The sequence below is a fragment of the Piliocolobus tephrosceles genome, chromosome 10, assembly GCF_002776525.5.
Source record: "Piliocolobus tephrosceles isolate RC106 chromosome 10, ASM277652v3, whole genome shotgun sequence".
Taxonomy (NCBI): domain Eukaryota; kingdom Metazoa; phylum Chordata; class Mammalia; order Primates; family Cercopithecidae; genus Piliocolobus; species Piliocolobus tephrosceles.
The window spans coordinates 64,648,764-64,671,992 of record NC_045443.1 but is presented as its reverse complement, the minus strand read 5'-3'; the positions used below and the strand labels follow the sequence as shown (position 1 = coordinate 64,671,992).

At 38.3% G+C, this 23,229-nt stretch overlaps 1 protein-coding gene across 1 annotated transcript in view; it reads right to left on the bottom strand.

Moving 5' to 3' along the window:
• Positions 1–16,065: 16,065 nt before the first annotated feature.
• CAND1 (cullin associated and neddylation dissociated 1) overlaps positions 16,066–23,229 on the bottom strand; it is a 48,153-nt gene continuing 40,989 nt past the window's right edge. The window contains exons 12-15 of the mRNA XM_023225080.1: positions 20,730–20,899; positions 20,484–20,648; positions 18,894–19,001; positions 16,066–18,089 (exon numbers count right to left, since the gene is read on the bottom strand). Of these exons, the coding sequence (XP_023080848.1) occupies positions 17,865–18,089; positions 18,894–19,001; positions 20,484–20,648; positions 20,730–20,899 (668 nt within the window). The 3' untranslated portion in view covers positions 16,066–17,864. The remainder of the gene's footprint in view (positions 18,090–18,893; positions 19,002–20,483; positions 20,649–20,729; positions 20,900–23,229) is intronic.

Sequence of the window (23,229 nt, the reverse complement as noted above, 5' to 3'; positions counted from 1 at the left end):
GTGGATAAAGAAAATGTGTGGTATATATACACAATAAAATACTATTCAGCCATAAAAAGGAATAAAATCCTGTCATTTACAGCAACATGGATGGAACTGAAGGTTTTTATGTTAAGTGAAATATATTAAGCCAGGCACAGAAAAACAAATATCAGATGTTCTCACTCATATGTGGGAGCTTACAAAGGGAATGTCATGGAGGTAGACAGTAGAATGATAGTTACCAGAGGCTGGGAAGGGTGGGTGTCTGGGGGTGAAGAGGATGAAGAGAAGTTGGTTAATGAGTACAAATATACAGTTAGATAAAGGAATAAGTTCTAGTGTTTGATAGCACAATAGGATGACTATAGTTAATTACAATGTATTGGATATTTCAAAATAGAAGAGAATATTTGAAATATTCCCAGCACAAATATTAAATGATCATGGTGATGAATATCTGAAATGTCCTAATTTGATCATTACATTGTATGTATCACAAATCACATGTACCCCATACCTTTGTACAATTAGATATCAATAAAAAAATATAACAGCAGGGGGCAAAGGGGCAGGGCAGGAGAAGACTATAAACATTGAAAAATGTCCCTCAGTTTTTTAGCTTTTAAAACATTATACCAATATTAGGCTGGGCATGGTAGCTCAGGCCTGTAATCCCAGCACTTTGGGAGGCTGAGGCTGGCAGATCACTTGAGGGCAAGGAATTTGAGACCAGCCCGGTCAACACAGTGAAACCCCATCTCTACTAAAAATAGAAAAAAAAAATAGCTGGGCATGCTGGTGCACACCTGTAATCCCAGCTACTTGGGAGGCTGAGGTATGAGAATCGCTTTAACTTGGGAGGCAGAGGTTGCAGTGAGTGGAGATTGTGCCACTGCACTCCAGCCTGGGCAACAGAGCGAGACTCTGTCTCAAAAAAAGAAAACAAATTATACCAATATCATATAATTATCATATTATAGAATTTCTACGTCTAAAAATTACTCTCCTATATTGATTTTTAAATATCAGTTTTATGAATTTAAAGAACATTTTTTCCATTGTCATTACAAGGAAAAGCAAATTCCAAAAATTCAGTATCACATTGGATGGTAGAAATTTATCTCAGATGTTTATTTCTGGAGAAAACTCCTTTCTATGCCCATTAATCACTTCAGTTCTTCCATAATTAATTAGAATTGTTTAGTTATTTCTTTTTATAGTCCCACACCTAAGGCTATTATTACAGTCACCAAAATAAAATGCTGACAAGTTAATTTTTGTAATTTATTTATGTCTACCAAGAGGTTCAGAAATTTTATAGCTAATATAGCTCAGTGACAATCAAATAGTCATAATTATTTGCTCTCAAGGGCATCAAATCCACCAGGGCAAAGGTATCAAAAGAAAAAACAGAGTGAAAAATGGAAGATAAAAATGACCAGGTTCAGGGTGGTTCACACCAGTAATCCAAGCACTTTGGGAGGATCAGGCGGGCAGATCACTTGAACCCAGGAGTTCAAGACCAGCCTGGGCAACATGGTGAAACCCTGTCTCTACCAAAAATACAAAAAAAAAAAAAAAAAAATCAGCCAGGTGTGGTGGTGTGTGCCTGTAGTCTCAGCTAGTAGGGAGGCTGAGGTGGGAGAATCACTTGAACCTAGGGGGCAGAGGTTGCAGTAAGCCGAGATTGTGCCACTGAACACCAGCCTGGGCAATAAAGCAAGACCCTTCTCAAAAAAAAAAAAGAGTAAAAAAACATTTATTTTCACCACAACTCTTAATCACCAAAGATATGTAATAATACCCAAGGAAGTGGAAAAATTAAGAAATTTAATCTAAAAAAATATAGCTTACTATACTTTTATCATGTTTTGACTGTTGGGAATAGAAGAATTAGGTAAAGGGCCAGAGGAAGAAGACACTGAGAGCTTGTGGTGGAAGGCAAAGGGAAGGTGGGGTGGGTAGGATTACGATTTGGCCAGGAAGGAAAGAAAAGTGAAAGGGAAAGGAAAACAAAGACAGAGGTAGTCTCAGGGCAAAAGAGTCAAAATGACACCACATATTAGGTCAGTTTGATGCAGCAATTTTAACACTCCTGAATCGAAGTAGCCCTATAAAAATATATGTCTCTGGGTTTTTATTTTTTATTACCAAATAATTATGTGTACAACTTACTGATCTCTACTGCATCCATTAACGCAACCCAGACTACATGAGACTTACATTTTCTTTAAGTTCTATATTATTTGGATTTTTTCACGCTATATATTACCATTATTTTAAGTATGTACATATAAATTTTTTTTAAGTCTGTCAAATTTGTCTAAGCCACTAATGATGTCCGAATCTTATCTCCCAAAACATCTTGGAAGAGTTTTTGAATCTTAAGTGTAAAATACGTTCATAGGTTAAAGAAACAAAGTTATCTGTTAGAAATTTAATTGAGGATTACATATGCCATCCAGGCTTGAGATTAAGGGATCACATTGTGGCCCAGATATCTACTACCACAACCAGCTCCATCTTCTCATCCTCAAGATATAGGAAGGTAAACAATAGCATCATCATAACTCCTAAGAGCTATAGTCCATCTTCACGATCTTCAGATTGAAAATAGAATGTTTCATTTGGCCAGGCATGGTGGCCCATGCCTATAGTCCCAGCACTTTAGGAGGCCGAGGCAGACAGATCACTTGAGCTCAGGAGTTCGAGACCAGCCTGGGCAACAGAGCAAGACCCTGTGTCAAAAAGAAAAAAAAGATTCATTATTAAGCAGGGACTTATTAGTAAAAGGTACATTACTAATAACTTTAAAAGAGAAATAAATTAATATTTTTTAAAAACCAAAAACTCAAACCATTCAAGATACAAAAGATTATCAGAAAATGCACAGACAGTGCTGTGGCTCACGCCTGTAATCCCAGCACTTTGGGATGCCAAGGTGGGCAGATCACTCGAGGCCAGGAGTTCGAGACCAGCCTGGCCAACACAGTGAAACCCCATCTCTACAAAAAATACAAAAAGTTAGCTGGGTATGTGGCACATGCTTGTAATCACAGCTACTTGGGAGGCTGAGGCATGAGAATAGCTTGAACTCAGGAGGTGGAGGTTGCAGTGAGCTGAGACTGTGCCACTGCATTCCAGCCTGGGCGACCAAGTGAGACTCCATCTCCAAAAAAAAGAAAAAAGAGAGAGAGAAAGAGAAAGAGAAGGAAGGAAGGAAGGAAGGAAGGAAGGAAGGAAGGAAGGAAGGAAGGAAGGAAGGAAGGAAGGAAGGAAAGAAGGAAGGAAGGAAGGAAGGAAGGAAGGAAGGAAGGAAGGGGAGAGAGAAAGGAAGGAAGGAAGGAAGAAAAGGAAAAAGAAAGAAAGAAAGAAAGAAAGAAAGAAAGAAAGAAAGAAAGAAAGAAAGAAAGAAAGAAAGAAAGAACAGAAAGAAAGCAAGCACAGACACTTTGCCTAGAATGACGGATGGCAGTGCAGTAAACTCGTCATTGCATGGCTTGTCTACAAGATGATTCTTAACTCCCTCCCATCCTTGATGGGGCAGAACAGAGTTTGAGCACTGAGAAGCAGAGTGGAGCACAGTATAACGTGTTTAGTGATAGAAAATATGTTTAGAGACTATTTAACTCAGATTGATCCTGTCACACTCCAGGGTTGGTAGTTTATGATGTGGTAAGGTCCAATATTTTGTACTTATAATGACATTTTAATATGGCCAAAACCAACCAAAGAGGAAAGAAAAGAGCATCTCATATACAAATTAGTTAATAATTTTAAAAAAATTTTAACCTAGAAGTTAAAATATGTTTTCTTAGCAGTTTGGAGATTTCTCAAAGAACCAAAAAGAATTACCATGAATTACTATGTGACCCAGCGATCACACTAGTAGGTATATTCCCAAAGGCGAATAAATCATTTTACCAAAAAGACACCTGCACTTGAATGTTTATGACAGCACTATTCACAATAGCAAAGACACAGGATAAACTCAGGTGTCCATTAATAGTGAGTTGGATTAAGACACTGTGGTACATATACACCATGGAATACTACACAGCCATAAAAGATCAAAATAATGTCCTTTGCAGCAACACAGATGCCGCTGGAGGCCATCATCCTAAGGAAATTAACAAATTAAGCAAACCAAATATTCTCACTTACAAGTGGAAGCCAAACATTGGCTATACATGGACATAAAGATGGGAACAATAGACACCAGTGACTCCAAAAGGAGAGAGTAGGGAGGGGGACAAAAGGAGAAAAATTACCTATTGGATACTATGTTCACTGCCTGGGTAACAGATTCAATTGAAGCTCAGAGCATCATGCAATATATCCATGTAACACACCTGCACATGTACCCCCAAATCTAAAATAAAAATAAGTAAATAAATAAAAATGTTTCCTTTTCATTCTTTTTGGTTTGTTTTGATCACATCAAAATGTCTTCCTGTCAATAGTACAAGAATGTTCATTGTAGCATTGTTTGAAATAGTAATATGTTGGAAACAACTTCAATATAGGAATTGCTACATAAATTATGAGAAATTTGTACAATAGAATATTATGGAGCACTTTAAAAGAATGAAACATTTGTATTTCTACTAACATGGAAGGTTCTCCAAGTTATATTGTTAAATGAAGAGAAAAGGGCCAGGGGCAGTATGCTACTATTTGGGTTAAAAAAATAATGTCTACAAATATGTTCATATATGCTTAAACAGTTTGTGGAATACTATGCAAGAAACTTAAGAGCAATGCCTCAAAGAAGAGATTCTAGGAGCTTTTTTCTTTCTTTTTTTTTTTCTTTTTTTTTTGAGACGGAGTCTTGCTGTGTCCCATCTCGGCCTCCCAAAGTGCTGGGATTACAGGCTTGAGCCACCGCGCCCGGCCTTTCTTTCTTTTTAAACAGAGTTTTGCTCTGTCACCTAGGCTGGAGTGCAGTGGCGTGATCTCGGTTCACTGCAACCTCTGCCTCGTGGGCTCAAGTGATTCTACTGCCTCAGCCTCCCAAGCAGCTGGGACTACAGGCGTGTGCCACCAGGCCTGACTAATTTTCGTATTTTTAGTAGAGATGGGATTTCACCATGTTGGCCAGGCTGGTCTCGAATTCCTGACCTCAAGTGATCCGGCTGCCTCAGTCTCCCAAAGTGCTGGGACTACAGCCGTGAGCTACTGTGCCCAGTCGGTATTTGCTTTTTAATATATACCTTTAAAAATATATTGAATTTTTTACCATGCTTATAACACTGATTCAAAAGAGTAATTAATACTTAAAAATTTCCCCATGTAAAAACAGCAGCCTCAAGTGGAGCTATCACAATGTTCCTGACACTAAAATCATTATTTCCAAACATTATATGCTTGGCATCACCACCTGGAATATCTTGAAATATGGAAGTTATTTATTCCATCATTTATGTATATACCATGTGCTTATTATACATTAGTGAGATAATAAATCAATAGACAAAATCCCTGCCTACATGGAGCTTATGTTCTATGCAGAGAGACAGTTAAGGAACATACGATCCATAGGTTATATTGTACATTTAAAGGTGATAAATGCTATTGTATGGGGGAAAAAAGGGTAATCGAGATTGAGAAAGGCAGGATTGGTGACATTTAGGTAAACACTTGCAAAAGCGGAAGGAGTGAGCCACGTGGATATCTGGCATTAACACAGCACTCTGGGGACAGTGTTCCGGGCAGAAAGGAGAGCCAATGTAAATGTCATGCACCTGGCATGATCAGTCAACAGCAAGAAGGCTAGGGTAGCTTTAGCGGAGTGAACAAGGGATAAAGTAGCTAGAGATGCAGTGAGAGAAGCAACGAGGGTTATAATATCATGGAGGGCCTTGTAGGCTGTGTGTAATAAGGTGTTTGACATTTTTTTGAATTAAATGGAAGGCCAGTGGAGGCTTTTGAGCTATGGAATGGTGTAGTGAGATTTACTTTCGTATAGGACCACTATGATTGCTCTTTTGAGACTAGATTGGAGGAGGGCAAGTGAGGAAGCATCAAGGATAGTTGGGAGACAATTACAGCAACCCAGGCAAGCCAGAGATTACGATAAACTACACTAGGCTGGTACTATAAAAATGCCGAGTGGTGATCAGAGCCACAGACACATTTTGAAAGCAGAACAAACAGGATTTCCTAATAGGTTGTATATGGTGTGTGACAGAAAAGGAGGAATCAAGAATGACTTGCAGGCTTTTGGCCTGAGTAGCTGGAAGGATGAGGCTATTACTACAATTAAGGGCACTACAGGCAGAGAATTTGTGAGGTGGAGAGTTGGGAGTTCAGTTCTGGATCTGTCAAGTTTGGGAAGCTACTTAGACATCCAAGCAGAGATGTCAAGAAGCTATAGTTATACATACAGGGCTTGAGTTCAGGGGAGAAGTTCTGATTGGAGATATTAACTTGAGAGGTGTCAGTGGGGATGGTATATAACTCCACAGGAGATGATGAGTGCCTCAGGGAGTGAATGTAGATAGAGAGAAGAGATCTAACATCTTAGTCCTGGGGTAACCCCAATGTTAGCAAGTCAAGAAGAGGAGCAACAATAAAGACTACCAAGAAGGATGCTGATGATGTTCTTTTTCTTGACCAGGGTGATAGTTACATAGTTACATGGGTATATTAATGTTTTGATAACTCATTGAGCCATACATTTATGAATTGTGTTCTTTGCTCTGTATATGTTACACTTCAATAATTTTTTACCCCTCCCCGCTTCCTAGTCCCTTACTTTCTTGCTATTTCTTTATGGAATCATAAAGAAATTAACCCCTTCAGCAAATTTTCTCAAGGCTGCAGGTTTCTTCTCTTCAATGCTAAATCTTCTACCAAACACATGGCATCTGCTCAGTGAACTGAAGTATTTTGAAATTTGTTTTAAACCAAATTAAATCTATTTTAGAATCTCACTATTCAAAGTGGCATACAATTCTTTGAATAGAAGTGGGACAAGCAATAGCTCCAGGGACCAAGGATTGGGATGAGGGCCTTCTGTTCTTCACCACTGAGATGCTTGGTTTTCAAGCCCATGTGTGCCATTCTCCTGAGGGACTCTTTTTCCAAGGGTCTGTAAACTATGGAATCCATAAAGCAGACAGCAGTCCCATTCAAAATCTTCAGCACTGTGGGGACACAGATCTTTCCCTGACAGTTGTACATATGTGCCCCACTCCCATTTTTCCCAGTCACAGAGAATCTCATTCTTTCCTCAACTCCCTACCACCTTGGGTTTCCCTTGACATACTCCTATATCCTACCTCTCTTCATCTCTTTTGCCAAATTCTCCTTCCAAACAAAAACTGTATTTCATTTGTTTGTCTTTAAGGCCCATGATAGTGCCTGTTTTCAGCCATGAAACACAAATCTTATGAATACTTGAGGTAAGAAAACTCAGATGCAGAACACAGACATTTGGCTAACTTTGGAAGATGAAGAAGGCAAGAACTCTTATCACTTTTCAGTTTTCAAGATATTTTGGTCTGTAGGTTATGTTCCCCTGGAAAGATCAGCTGTTCTCTTCAGATACGGGTGTTGAGTGAGAAGTCAATGTCAGACCCTTGTTTATATCCCAGCTAGTGAGTTTACGGAAACCAGAAAGTATGAGCTCTAGAGTGAAGAGCCCCAGGCACTACCTCCATTTGCTGCCATCAAAGATAGTGGCCTGCCCTTCCCTCTGGGAGCTTTGTTCCAGGGAGGCATGGACCTGTTGCTGGCCCAAACACACGTGTAGGAGGTGGCTGGAGACCCTGGTTGGGAGGTCCTACCCAGTGAGGAGGAATAGGACCAGGGACCTACTTGAAGAAGCAGACTGGCCACATTTTGGTGGATCAGCTGTGCTGTGCTGGGGTACCCTTTCCACTCCTGGTTGACTCAGTCTCTCCAAAACCCAAAGGCTGGAACAGCTAATTCGCCCAAACAGCAATGACGGCAGCCTGTCTCTCCCTCTGGGAGCTCCATCCCAGGGAGAATTCAAGTCTCTGTCAGCTGGCGAACACTGGCAGGAGTGGCTGGAGGCCGCGGATGGGAGGTCCCAATCAGTGAGAAGGAATGGGATTGGGGTACCTGCTTAAAGAAGCAGTCTGGCCACATTTTTGTAGAGCAGCTGTGCTGTACTGGGAAATTCCTCCCACCCTCAGTTGGCTTGGACTCTCCGAAGCCTGAAGGCTGGAGTGGCTAAATTGTCCCAACAGCAGCAGAGGTGGCAGCTCACCCCTCCCCCAGGGAGCTCCGTTTCTGGGAGGCGCAAGGCTGCTACCAGTGGCTGGTTGGATTTCCAAGCCTGTGGGTCTTCTCCTATGAGATGCTGTGGAAATGGGGCCTGCAGACTGTCACTGCGCAGCCTGGAGGATTCAGCCTCTTTCCTACAGGTATATACAGGGATCTAATCTCCCGCTTTGCAGGAGTTGCGTTTACTTTGCTGGGAAGCTTGATTTTCTGAAGCTCCTGGGTCTCCACACATTCCTGAGCGGCTGCTCTGCTAAGACTCCTTGTAGCTCTGTCAGACTGAAGGCCCTGGTGGAGTGGGTTCATGAGATCTCCTGACCCCCGCGTTGCAATGATCCGTGGGAGAAGCGAGGGTTCCCAGGGTCACACATTCACTCACCACTTCCCTGGGTGGGGAAGGTTCCCCTGGTTCCTGTCACTCCCAAGTGGGCTGTTGTTTTTCTTTGTTCTCTGTGGGTCAAGCTGTTTCCTTGATTAGATACATTGCAAGTACCTGGATGTTTCAGTTGAAGGTGCTGTATTTAGTCACCCTTCTCATTCCTCTTCATGAGAGCCATGCACACTACCTGTTTCTCTTCCGCCATCTTCAATTTATGCCAGGGTTCTTCCTCTGAAAGAATCCATTTCAGCACATTTTATCAATTTTAAGCTTTTTTCTTGCTAGATTCTCTTGGTTTCCTATGTGTGTGGTTATGTCATACATGAAAATGATAGCTTTATTTATTTTCTAACTCACATTATTCATTATATTTTCTTGCTTTATTTCATTTTTTGGAAACCTCCAAGACCATGTTACACAATAATGCTATATAATAATACTAGTAGTTTATCTTCTGACTTTAAATAAAGTTGTTTTAATGTTTCACCATTTAGGATACTATTTAAATTGGTTTCTGATAACTAGTCCTTATAGTTTTACTACTTCACTAAGTTTTACATTGATATATTTTCTAATATTGAGCCATCATAGGATTCTCAAAATATAAAGTAAAATACTCCCCTCAAAATACATTTCATAACATCCCTTTCCCTCCCTTAGAAAATGGGAGTAACATATTAAGAATCCATGAGTGGACTATTAAGCTTCTATAGTCAGTCATTTATGAATATATTTTTTAAAATGTTTTAAAAATATATTTAAAATATATTTTTTGGGTAATTACTATGTGTTACTGAACCAAACTTAGGTCCATCCACCTGGCACAGCAAAGTTAACACCAACACCAAGATCTGCAGTGAGAGAAAGTAAGCATTCATTGCAGGGCACCAAGTAAGGAGAATTGGGCAGCTAATAAGCATTAGACTCAAATTCCCCAGTGCCCTACATGCAAAGGTTTTTAAAGGTGGTGAGGCAAAGTTTACAGGCAGTCATAAATCAATACGTGGAGGTTATACATTGGTTTCGCCCTAAAAGGTGAGACATTTTGAAGCAGAGGTTTACAGATGATAGGATACAGAGATTCTTCAATTAACCACTGGTTAAGAAAGCAAGGCTTTGTATAAAAACTTGGGGTCAGCAGAAAGGAGTGTTAAGGGTTGGCCTGAGGGTATGACTCTGCAGGCCCCTCAGATAGAAATTTAGAAGTTCAGCCCTCAGTTCCTCCTTATCTGAGGTTTACATGACAGGTCAGCATTTTCCATCAGGTGGGGGTTCAGGTTTCTGAAAAACAGCTCAAGGACAAGTGTCAAGATGTTATTTTTAGTTTCTATGGGAACCAAACATCTTGTGACTCAAACTTACTTGGCTATTTAAGCTATTATTACCTTCTTGCTTATCAAGTTGCTCATTTACTACTCAAGGCTAGCTAGGTGTTTGGAATTTTCCTTGAAGGGACTCAGGAATTTTCCTTAATTTCAATGCTTGGGAGGATCCAGCAGGCCCCTAAGAGGAGTCCCTGCCCTGTCTCATGTGTGTTGTACTATATGGTGTGTGTGTTAACCTTCTTAGTGTGTTGGGGAAAACTCTTCTTTCAGACTAGTACATATAACTCAATTTGACTAATGAGACTAATGAGGAAATAGAGCTAGTGAGGCAGAAGAATAGGGTCTGGAGACAGGGAACTTAAGGGCGATTTGGGCTAACTTTTTTAAAAGAGAAAACACCAGGATCTGGGGACAGGAAATCTAAGGCCAAATCACGCTGACTTCTCAAAGCTGGATCTAAAGGAAAATACCTGGGTCTGGGTGCAGGAATCCTAAGGCCAATTAACACAAACTTCCTAAAGCTAAACCCAAAGGGAAAAACCCCATCTCCCCAAGCCAAGTAATGAAGGATCAAGGGCTACTCTCCCTACAACCCTCCCATCCCAACATATCTGATGGAAAGGAAGAGTGCCCTGGATTGGCCGAGGGCCACACAGAACCATCCCTTCATGTGCCTAGGGTGCCAATTCACCTCAGCCTTTAACTAGCCACAGACTAAATCCTTCAACCAGATAAGGGGTAGATGATAAGAACCTCAAATGGGATACTTAAAACCCAGAAAACTTTGTAACTGGGCCCTTGAGCCACTTGCTCAGGCCCACTCCCACCCAGCAGAGTGCATTCTTGCTTTCATAAATTCCTGCTTTTGCTGCTTCATTCCTGCATTTCATTCCTCTGCTACTGTGTGCGTTTTGTTCAGTTCTTTGTTCAAAATGCCCAGGACCTGGACAACTCGTAGTCAAGCCCCTCCACCGGTAACACTCTAGATACATTAATACTTTGCCCAAAGTCCCACTCCCAAGAAGTAGTAGAACCAGATTTAAACCCAGGTTTAGAGCCTGAGCTTTTACAACTGTATTATAATGTTTCTCAGTAAAGGACTACCAAAGACCAAGAAATGACAGAAGCTTCAAGATGGCAAAAAATCTGATGTGCTTATATTTATTGTGTCAAAATTCTACGGAAATGCCAGTAAATATTTTTTAAAAGGAATGAATCCAAAACCATATATAGAGCAAGAGGGAAGGCCCAAGAATTTCAGAAATTCTGACAAATTTCTAGAAGGCAGAAAGCCAGGGGTATCAGAGTAGAGAAAGTCACAAACCGGACAAGGCGGGGTTACTTTTAGTCCAGCCAAGTCCCAGAAAGTACTCCAAGCTGAGTCTTTAGATACAGAAAGTGGAACTAGGTTGACAGTATTCAGTTTGACATAAAGGGCTGTTTGTGAACAGCTGGACTAGTTGGCCCTTCCCATACCTTAGCCCACTCAGTAACTGTCAGCAATGGTATGGAGTAGAGGAGGGGAATAGCATTATCTGCACTGTTCACAGAGAGGTGCTTTTAAAAGGTATTTGACATTACGTGCCTGAAAATGGAGTCAGGTTCCAAACATGGGAGTTGGTCCCGAGATTATCCCCTCTTCATTGCTTGTCCAGGGAAGACTTCCTGGAGTCCTTGACCTAACCTACAAGATGAAAAGCAGCCAGCTAAGTAAAACAAAAGAGAAGGCAAGTCATTCCAGGCAAAAACCTTAACTTGACCTACAGCAAACTTGAGAAGGCAAGGAATAGCATGGTGGCTGAGGGAAGTATTTTATAGTTGTCAGAAGAAAAGGTTAGACCTAGGTATGACAGATGCTGAGGCTGGTGGGGCAGGCAGTAACCAGATCTAATTTGTACTTATCCTATGGGCAAAAGAGAGACAGTGAAGGATGTAGTGCAAAGATGAAATGGTCAGGACCCTTGTTTTGACAGCTGTGTAGAGGAAGGACTGGGAAATAATGCCTTCTTTAACGCAGTCGTTTCCAAGGTGTGGCCTTGGGAAACAGCAATACAAATTATTGGTTTACTACAACCTACTGAACCACAGCCTCTGGGTGCAGGGCCCAGCAATCTGTTTTAACAGGTCCTACAGGTGATGTGATACACACTCATTTGAAAACCAGTCTTCTAAGGAAGAGCTCATTCCTCAAGACATTTCATCTCCTTTATGAATTGTTTCTATCCCACTCATGTTGAATGGACCATACCCTCAATTGTCAACCCCCAGTAACCCCTGTGTATACCTCTCATACAGAATTTTATGGTGCTTCCTTATGTCAGTCTTCCCATGATAATCAGGAAGCTTCTTGATATCAAGTATAGTCTCAATAGCTTTTGTAGCCCTGGCAGCACCCTAAGCGCATAATAAATTGGCTTGCTAAATGAATGAACACAAAAATAACAATTAGCAGGCATTTGCCACAGTCCAGTCAATAGATAAGAAGGAAATGAGGTCTTAAGCCAAAAGAATAACAGAGATGGGCATGAGAGATATTTAGGAAATAAAAGGGACAGAATGCTAATAAGAGTTAACAATTATATTACACTTAGTATGTGCTAGGTACTGTTTTAAGTGCTTTATACAAATGTTCCTATTTAATTCTCACAAAAACCCTAGGAAGTTCTACTATTTTTAATTCCCATTTTATAGACAGGGAAAGTTGAGGTTAAATAATTTACCCAAGTCTAACAGCTAACAGTCAGCCAGGATTCAAACTAATACATGATGTCTGTCTGTAGAGTCCTTGTTCTTTTTTTCTTGAGACAGGGTCTCGCTCCGTCACCCAGGCTGGAGTGCAGTGGTGCATGCAATCTTGGGTCACTGCAACCTCCACCTCCCAGGTTCAAGCAATTCTGTCTCAGCCTCCAGCATAACTGCGACTACAGGCATGTGCCACCACATCTGGCTAATTTCTTTCTTTTTTTTTTTTTCTAGCAGAGACGGGGTTTTGCCATGTGGCCAGGTTGGTCTCGAACTCTTGACCTCAAGTGATCCACCCACCTTGGCCTCCCAGAGTCCTTGTTCTTTATATTTTGCCTCCAAACTCACGCTAAGTGAGCCTTTTAGATTTCCAGTTTGAATGGTTAGGTAAATAGGATGCCATCAGCAAAGAGACAGGAAAAACCAGGGGAAGATGATGACTTCAGCTTTAGACATGCTGTGTTTGAGATACCTTTATGAGATATACAGCAGGTGGTTGGATATAATAGTCTGAAACAGGGGCATGGACTGGGCTAGATGTATAGATTAAGAAGCTGGCTGGGCGACGTGGCTCACACCTGTAATCCCAGCACTTTGGGAGGCCGAGGCGGGTGAAACACCTAAGATCAGGAGTTTGAGACCAGCCTGGTCAACATGGTAAAACCCCATCTCTACTAAAAATACAAAAATTAGCTGGGCATGATGGCACTAGCCTGTAATCCCAGCTACTTGGGAGGCTGAGGCAGAAGAATCGCTAGAACCCAGGAGGCAGAGGTTGCAGTGAGGTGGTATCGCGCCACTGCACTCCAGCCTGGGAGACAAAGCAAGCCTCCATCTCAGAAAAAGAAAAAAAAAGAAATCAACAACACGCGGCTGGGCAAGGAGGCACTTGCAATTATCTCAGCAGTTTAGGAGGCCAACACAGGAGGATTGCTTGAGCCCAGGAGCTCAAGATCACCCTGGACAAAGTCATGAGACCCCATCTCTACAAAGAAATAAAAAAATCAGCTGGACGTGGTGGCACACACCTATACTCCCAGTTACTCGGGAGGCTAAGGTGGGAGAATCACTTGTGCCCAGGAAGCTGAGGCTGCAGTGAACCATGTTCGTGCTAATGTACTCCCGCCTAGGCAACAGTGAGACCTTGTCTCAAACACAAAAACAAACCTGTGAGGCTATTTGCACTTCAATTTCCCTTAAATATTGTTCACTAGGTATTTCATCCCACATGTCTTCTCATTAAATGTAATCCTCATTCTTTTAGGGCCATCTCATCCATTCTTTTGGTTGCATTTTGTTGATTTCTTTTTTTTTTTTGGTAGAGACAGGATCTCACTATGTTGCCTAGGGCAGGTCTCCAACTCCCATCTTCAAGTGATCCCCACCTTGGCCTCCCAAAGTGCTGAGATTACAGGCGTGAGCCGCCATCTGGCCCTGAAGTACAACTCTTTACTATTTTTGTGAGAGCATTCTAGACTAAAATCACTCAATATCCATCTACCATTACTTACTGGCAATAGCAAATTAATCCAATACTTCCTAATCTGGAAATAATGTCATTTCATATAGCATAAGCTTTCTTTCTCTCTTCTAAGACCTCAGCAAAATAATTAAACTTGCTAAAATCACCACTAATAAGGTATGAAGAGGACAGGGTATTAAGACTCCAAAAACAAAAGTAGGCATTTCTGTCTACTAAAAATCCTTCTGAAACGTGACACACTGGCATTATAGGGTTCAACAAAGTAAAATTATGTGCGTTACTCCCTTCAGTAGTTTTCTGATTCAGAGCTAACTTTCCAAGTTACAAAGAGCAAAAAACATGTTGCTGAAAGATCTTGCCTGAAACTACAGCAAAGGTGTTTACAAAATATTTTCTAGTATTAACAGGAAAACAAGCAACTTACTGTATTGGAAAAGGAAAATGTATGATTTCACTTTGCATTTCCTTTTAGAAAACAGTCTTATCTGATGAGACTGTGGTAGCCTGTAGCCAAATACTTCCACTGTGTTCCATTTTTGCAACCAAAATTATCAAATGAATTTTATTTAAATGGAAAAGTCAGTTAAAACCAGAATATCCTTTGTCCAATCAGTAAATAAACTATTACCATACTGTCAATTTTCCATTCCATAAACAAGATTTCAAAAACAGGTATGAATCTGGGGTAGCAGTGGTTTGAAAATTAGGATTCAATTTAAAACAGAGCTAGAATCCAATATTTACTTGCTGAAATGTTTAAGGTCTTTAATTTCAAAACACTTACTAAGCATAATCTAGAGACTGGCGACTAATTTTAACAATTTAGGTCTTTAGTAAAATTAATGTGGGCAGAAAATGTTACTTCATTACAAAGTATTACTATATACTTTGTCTTGTGACTAATTATAGCTTACAGGAGTATAAACAAATTAACTGAATTTTTCAATGGCTGAGGATTTTGTATGTTTGCTCATTTTGAATTTCAATCATGACTATATAATCATATTCACACATTTGAGACTGAACTAGATATAAAGATATCGCAACACCCACTGGAACTGGTTAATTAGATATGCCCCTATGTTATTTCTTCACTATTTACCAAAGAAAAGTATGAAGAAAAAAAGACTAATTTGGTTTAATTATGGTTACATAAAAATTATTTAAATATTCAAACATTTGATGAAATCATCATACTCCAACCCTTAAATAATTCTAATTCCTAATGGTTAAGCAACTTTCAGATATCATTAATAAAATATATGACCATCATTAAAAAATTTATCATTCAGTGCTACTGATTTTATAAATAACCTTTTAGATTAAACCCTGCCATACCAAATTTCCTTTCTGCCTTCTTTTAAAATAAATCAGGTAGACCTAAACTAACTTAAGTTTTCTCATGAAGATCAATAAACAGCTTGGTTTTGTATTAACTTTTAGATCTCCTCAGGAACCCACATGTGAAGAATTGCTAAGTACAACACCTTAATATTACTAGTAAGTAGCATGAGTGGTAGACTATGTCTGGACTCCACACCCTGCCACTTCCATTCCAATATCTGGACCACATCACCACTAGGAGTATGGAGTTAATCATCAGTATGACTCAGCATTGAAATTCTAAGCACTGCTATTACTAATTTTGTTAATGTATGCATATAAACAGGTATATAAACACTAAAGCCATAAGAGAGTAGTATCTATTTCTTTAGTACTAAAAGAATTTCAACTGTTAGAAAAATGAGCTGGCTTGCAAAACAAAAACAAAGGAAAAAAAAAACAAAACATGCATCTTGAAAGTTAAAAACAAATAAACAAAGAAAAAGCCGGTTGAAGTATTTGGATTTAACTTTACCCAACTAAGACATTCATTCACACAACATATGCATGTCAGTCTCCTATTCAGTCCTAGAGCCTGCAGTATTGTAATTTATTGTGAAACCATGTAACCAAATACTTAAATATATCCACAACATCTATACCACAGAAATGCATAGTACATAATATACTAACATCTCAAAATAAACTTCTATTACAGTTTTATGCAAATTATGGTATAAGATTATCACCTGCCACATTTTGAAATGGCACTAACTTCAACATCAATGCACTAGTCAAAATCCTTACTAGTAGTGATGTCTTCTGCATTATCATCTGAACATTCAAAATCAAGCTGTTAATCTAATAACCACAGTATGTTATCATTTAAAATCACTGTATATTTGGATGTTAAAGCAGGTAGTAATACAGCAGGAAGTGTTTCTAATTCACAGTTTCAAAAATAAAGGGTGCAGTTTTCAAATATCTGATTGCTTAAAATTGGTCACTCAATTTAACAACTGCCTCCTTCAATACATGTAAACTATGTTTGCACAGCATTAGGAGATGTCTTTTATTTCAGAATTAGTTCTTACTGTTACAGGAGCACCACAAATTTGAAGGAAGAGGCTACAGTGTGAAATGAGCTCACTGAAGGATATGTTAAATAAAATTTTAACTACAATATAAGGTACTGCAAAAGCTTTGTTCCCCAGCACAGATCCCTTAATCAGGAAAAGTAGTTAACACTTAGCAAATACAATATGTAAATTAGCTCTACAGGAGATGGGGAAAAACCTAACTCAACTAAAAGAAAATACTATTATTAGCTAACAAAGCTGTGATAGCTGGCTTCAGAATTTTCCTAAAAATAAAATTCAAAAGCATACACAGTATTTATATCCTTTGATAAGGAATGTAGACATCCAAAGGGAATGAAAGAAAAATCTGGTTTTAAGAATTTCTAAGTGGAAACACACGCACACAAATGGGTAACTGAGAAAAACTGAGCACTTAAAATATTCAAAATTTAAGTAAGAAGATTTATAATAGAAAAAAGTGGCAAATTGTTATTGTGACTTGATTTGCTGAAAACATCTGCAAATTCACACTGGCATTAAGAAAACCAAAGTCTCGAAAATTCTCCTTTCTTTCTCTCCAGATAATGTGTTTTCTGTGCAAAAATAAATATCTGAAAATTGCACTAATAATACTTATTTTAACTTCTATATTATGAATAATCTGCACATGCTGCTTTACAGACAATACATATTTGTAAACTTGCTCATGCAAAATTAGTGTGCGCAACAGGGATATTGTTAATTTTCATACTTTAAAATGATACCTTATTATCTTTTAAAAATTGCCAAACCCTCTGAAATGGTAACAAATCTTATATGGATATTCTTGTCTGCCAGCTAAAAATCAATTTATGTTGCGGAAAACAAAAAGTTGTACAAGAAAAAGAAACATGGTTTTTGTTTTGCAAGATTTTTGATTTTTAAACGAGAAAATTTATAAAAGAAAGAAATTCATGGTCACAAAATTTCAACATTTTAATCCTAAACATTACAGGGTAAATAGATACGGACCTTATCTCCATACTCCATAAAATCCTAACTTTTAGTTTCCATTTCAAATGTTGCTGTAACCACTAAAACACTAGTGGTTTTACAACCTCTGGATTATGGAAATACACATTTCTGAAATAAATGCTACAAAAACAACAATGGAAGAAAGCCAAACAAACAGTCTCCACGAAGGAAAAAAAAGTGGAACATTTTGAAGGTTTTAGACACTTCTCTTTCCATGTCTTATGATTAACCTGTCAATTCAGTGCATTGTATGGTCATCTGTAATGGTCCCCATGGTGAACAAACATCTAACTAGTGTCCATTGATTCCAAGTTGGTAGATGATGAATCTTTCTGGATACTTTCAAAGATAGCCGCCAGCTCAGGGTTAGAACTGATCTGTGACTGGAATTCACTCATCAGTGGACTCTTCTCTGCTTCTGGAATGGTTAGCAGTGCTGCTACTGCTCTCATGGCAGATCGCTTTAATTCATCTTGTTTTTCAAATTCCTGCTTTACTGAGTTTGCCTTTACCTGTAACATGGAGTAAACTTAGATTACATGCTATAAAAGACAGCTCTTACATGAACAAATTTAAGCACATAAGATCTTCCTGGTAAAAGTTACTCTCGTAGGTCCATAAGGCATATTATATTCTAAGCACAACTGTTTTTAAACTTATTTTTAAAGTAGTTGTCTCCTTTTCTTTTAAGGGAATATTTTACACAGAGCACCATTATAACAACAGAAAATCTAGACCCACATGATTGTAACAAAGAGAGCAGGACACTCTTTTTTCAACTATCTGCTTAGCAAGTCCCACACTTTGGCCCCCATCAAGAAAGTACTACTCTAGCTACCCTATTCTTTGCTATACTCTATTAGACACTTTTTCAAACACACCATATGAAGACATCTCCAGGTCTTTATTCAAAGCCTGTTTCATCTTCTTGGTCTAAAAAAAAAAAATCTGGATTTTTCAAGCTTCACTGCAAATGTTGTCACCCTAATGAGAAGCCTTCTATGACTCCCCTTCCAATCAGAATTTAGGAACTTCCTCTTTTGTTGCCTGATCACATTTTATCCCATATCAGTACTTCAAATATACATATCAGTACTTCAAAATGTTATATTGATACAGCAATAAACAAAAACTTTTAAGAATAGCAGTTAACAGTGCTAAGTTTTATAAAACATCAATATTCAACAGGTCAACTTTTTAAACCAACTGCTACATAGAGCACGGGAATAGTTATATTTGGAAAGCTAGAGAAAAGAATTGGCTAGGAATCCCTAATACACCAAGTCTGACCTAGGTTGATACTTATCATTTCTTACCTTAGTTGTACATGTTGCACGTAATGGCTCAACAAGTCGGTCCAACCTCTGCAGTACTGCACTTGGACAAAGGGTAGACAGTCTCACCAACATTAAAAATGTCAGCATCTATTAGAAATAGAAAAGAATTTAGATTTGACATCATTTTCTAAAAACAAAATTCTAAATTCTGACAGATCCTTTAAAGGAAAATACTATGCAAAGTAAAGCTTCCTTTTAATGTAATCTGCCAATCAGAATCAGACAGATTTGTCTCAGACCTTATCTGAGTTAAGTGCTAAAGAGACCTCACCAGATTGTATTTTAGGTGAGGTCTCTTGAGCAGCATATTATAGGTGAGGACTCTTTAGCACTTAACTCTGATAAGGTTTGAGACATCTGTCTCAAACAGATACGAGAACCAGAAAAGTGGTTTTCAATCTTGGTTGCACATTAGAATCATCCAGAGAGCTTCAGAAACATACCCATTCTTCAAGCCCCATCCCCAGAGTTTTACTGAACCTGTCAGAATACGGCCACAGACTCAGCTTGTTTGTTTTTGAAAAGCTCATGTGCACCAGAATTGAGAATCATTGAACTAGAATATTACTGAGCTGGAACACAAGTTTTGAAATAAGTTTCCACTATCATAACAGAGTTGACCAGTTATTCAGATTAATCCATGGAAAACCTGATAACCCATAAACCTTTTTCTCTTGGACTATAAACTCATAGAATTAAACAAGCACGTCCTTTTAATTCTTGGTTGGGGGGCTCTCTTTATTGAACTTTGAGAGGCTTAGGTCACTACCACACATGGAAACCTAAGAGTAGGAGTTTGGGTAGTATGGCTGAATTACTGCTGAGTTACCACTTTTGCCATGCTTGGCCAAAAGCCCTAAATGGAAGAGTAGATGAAAAAGACACAATGCATGTATTTTTTATGTTTCAAATCACTCTTTTCTGTTCACATTTTAAATGGAGATGAACACACAGGAAAACAAAGAACACTTATATGCAAAATTCATTATCCAAACATAAGATGCAGTATGATTTCTCTCAAGTTGCTTCTACATATTGCTTTGTATATCTGAAAAGTTCCATGTCCTCTAACAAAATTCTTGGTATTAAACACAGTATATTATATTGCAAAACAAAAATTCCTCCTTCAAGTAAATATAGTTACAATTCAGACTAGCCTCAAAGGTAGTTCAGGAGAATTAATCAAGACAATGCTAAGAAAACCCTCCATGGGTAGCAACTATGGTCCAATGTTAAGTCAGGCCAAAAACTTACAGATTTATACTTTAAACAGCAAAATCTGTCGGGATTCTTTTGAGGGAAAGGATCTAGGGACTATTCACTAAGCAAGTGGGCACAGTGCATTTTGCATCCACTGCCACTTCCTCCTCCAATAAAAAGGGTTCTGGATCTTTCTTATATGGTGTTACACTGCCTATTACTTTTGCACTTTATAGTTTACAACATGCTTATCAAAATCTTGACAGACAACCTGATTTTTCTCAGACACATGAGTAAATTACAAGGGTGAAAGTTGCTCTAGCAAAGTCTTCTTCTAAAACATTGTATAAATAGGCACAAACATCTTACCTTAATATCATAATGGTCCTTCAAACCATCTTCAACATGATTTAGAAATTCAAAGATATCAAGTCTATCAAGACAACTGTCTAGAAGTGTGTACATACACTCAAAAGCTGCCTTTCTAATATCCAGACCATCATCAACTGTATGTTTAAAGGGACCCATTTCTACCTGTTAAAGCAAAAAAGAATGTGTGGATATATAATACTGAAGTCAAAGACAAGCTCAGATAAACAGTGTGATCTAACTTACCTCTCTTATAAGCTCCTTTCTAACTTTCGTTTCATTGTAAAGATGTGGAAGAACAGTATCCAACAGGTCCCTTATTAATGATGGCTTGTTATGTGCTGCTGAATTAAACGTGACCAAGGCCACTCTTCTCACATTCAAATCCGGGTCTTCCAAAGTTTTTAAGAAATCACCTGAAATATTACAAGAAAAGCAAAAGACAGACATGGTAAACTTAAAATATAATATACATTATATTTTCTCTAAGTTGATATAATTTATTTTTGCTGGTGTCATTGTTATTTCTTCAGTGAAGGTCAGGGAAGAACCTGATGAAATACTAAGTGAACCATAAAGTTTCTTTCAGCAGCAAGGCAACTATCATTTCTGAAGGTGAATATATTTTCTACTGATAATCCACTCTCAGCACCTATAATGCAGAGGGTATGGAAGAAGAGTCCATAAAGTTTCTCAATATCACTTTCATAGATACAAGATATGACAGAGATAGCAGCTAAAAAGACTAATAATATGCATGATTCTCCTTGGAGTTCACTAAAAGCAGCAACAAAAATATTTTTAAACTAAGTTCAAAATAAGAATAAAAAAATGAGGTGAAGACAGACCCACTGCTTAATAAAGATGGAGTACTATTAGCGGATATACAATTCATCAAAGGAAAGAGAAACGTGCCTCCAAAAGCCCTACTTTATTTCTGTCTTCAATAAGAAATACATGGATTCACAGGAAAATAATATAAAAGGAGAAAATTGAAAGCTAACATAGGACAAAAGCCAGAGAAGGCATCTAGGTACTTTAAAAGTCTGCTTATTCTTGCAAATGTGGGAAAGAAAGTATAATGCTTTGGAGTCACATGGATGATGGTTCAAACCATTTTACTTGTTAAATGTATGATTTTGTGCAAGTTACTGTAGGCAAGAACCTGTTTCTCACCTCAGTTTCTCACTCAATAAAATGAGGATTATAAACCTTTTACAGCTATACAGAGCAGAATAAATGGCACATATATTGTTGAAGACAATGTCTAGTACACACTAAGTATTCACATGTAGCCATTATTCATCATTATATGATCTCAACTCTATCATCAGCAATCTTTTAGAATACCCAGGGAAATGCAGGAGAGATAACAAAAGACTTGAATGCCAACTTGAAAAACCAGCAATTTGAAAATACTGGAGGAAAGAGAGACTTCAGATACTGCAGATTGGCAAACTCAATGTTGATATCCAAGAAAGTTCCAGCACTGACTTAAAAAAAAAAGTCTGAGAGACAGCATGGTTTCAAAAACAATATAAATGTACCAAACTAATCTCCCCTCCCCTTTATTTGCATACTAAACTGTTAGATTAGAAGAATAATTACAACAGCGCATATATCCGCTTTCAGGAAAGCATCTAAAATATTGCTATTATGGACAAAATGGTGCCATGAACCAGCAATTTCAATTTTTAAAAAGTTTCCTAGGTGGTTCTGATGTTCAAACAGTCACGAATATCGAACTAGATCATAATTCAATTAGAATGCTAACTACCTGGTTGAGTAACTATATCAACAATGCATACTGGTTGACTGCTGTCAACATGGGAAGATATTTCTAGAGATATGGCATGGGCCTCTTCCTCTGTCCTGTTTTGCATAATACCAAAGTGCTCAATAAATGTATCAAAGCAGAAAATGGGTGGGGGAAATGCCAGTAAGAAGTTTCTCATATAGACTTTAAATAATTTCTAGGCCCCAGCAACAGAACCTATTTGTGCCTCTGCCTTCCTTATTCTGAATTGGCAATCCCTTTCTATACAGCTCAAATTTTATATTGTATTTTTTTTTTTTTTCTGGCACACTGCAGAATGGCACAAAGCTACAAAGCTTCTTTGCCAAATCCCTCAGTCCTCCCGGATGGTTATCTCCATTATCCTGTCCTCAAGAAAGCAACAAACTAAATTCTGAGGGGTTTTTGGCTACTATCAAACTCTAGGAAAACCTATGATAAAAACAAAATGCATGGAGGTTATAAAAATCAGAAATAATCCCAAAAGCTAATTCTTGTCTTCACAGAAATAGAGAAAGCCCTAGTTTTTCTTGAGTTATCTCCTCTTAGTTCTTCTGCGAATTAGCTCTCCCCCACTTTATTTTTTATTCTTAAGTTATTTTGACCTTAAATATGGAAATCCCCATAAATCTCCTTGGGTGTTAGACGTAATAATTGAAATCTGAGGCCTTAATAGCTCAAACGAGACTCGTTTACATCTAGGGAGAAACTTCAGACTGGCCACATAAATCTAGTAACTTTCTGCTCTATCCACTAAAGTTATCTTATCTTAAGTCACCCCAAAAACATGGTTATCAAATATGTAGTTGACTGCAAAGATATGCTGGTATATTATAACTTCATTTATGTGTGCAAAATCATCTAGGAATAATTACAAACAATATAGGCAAATGCAATTTGTTAAAGTTATAAGATCATATCAATTTTATTTTAAACAATTATTTTAATTCC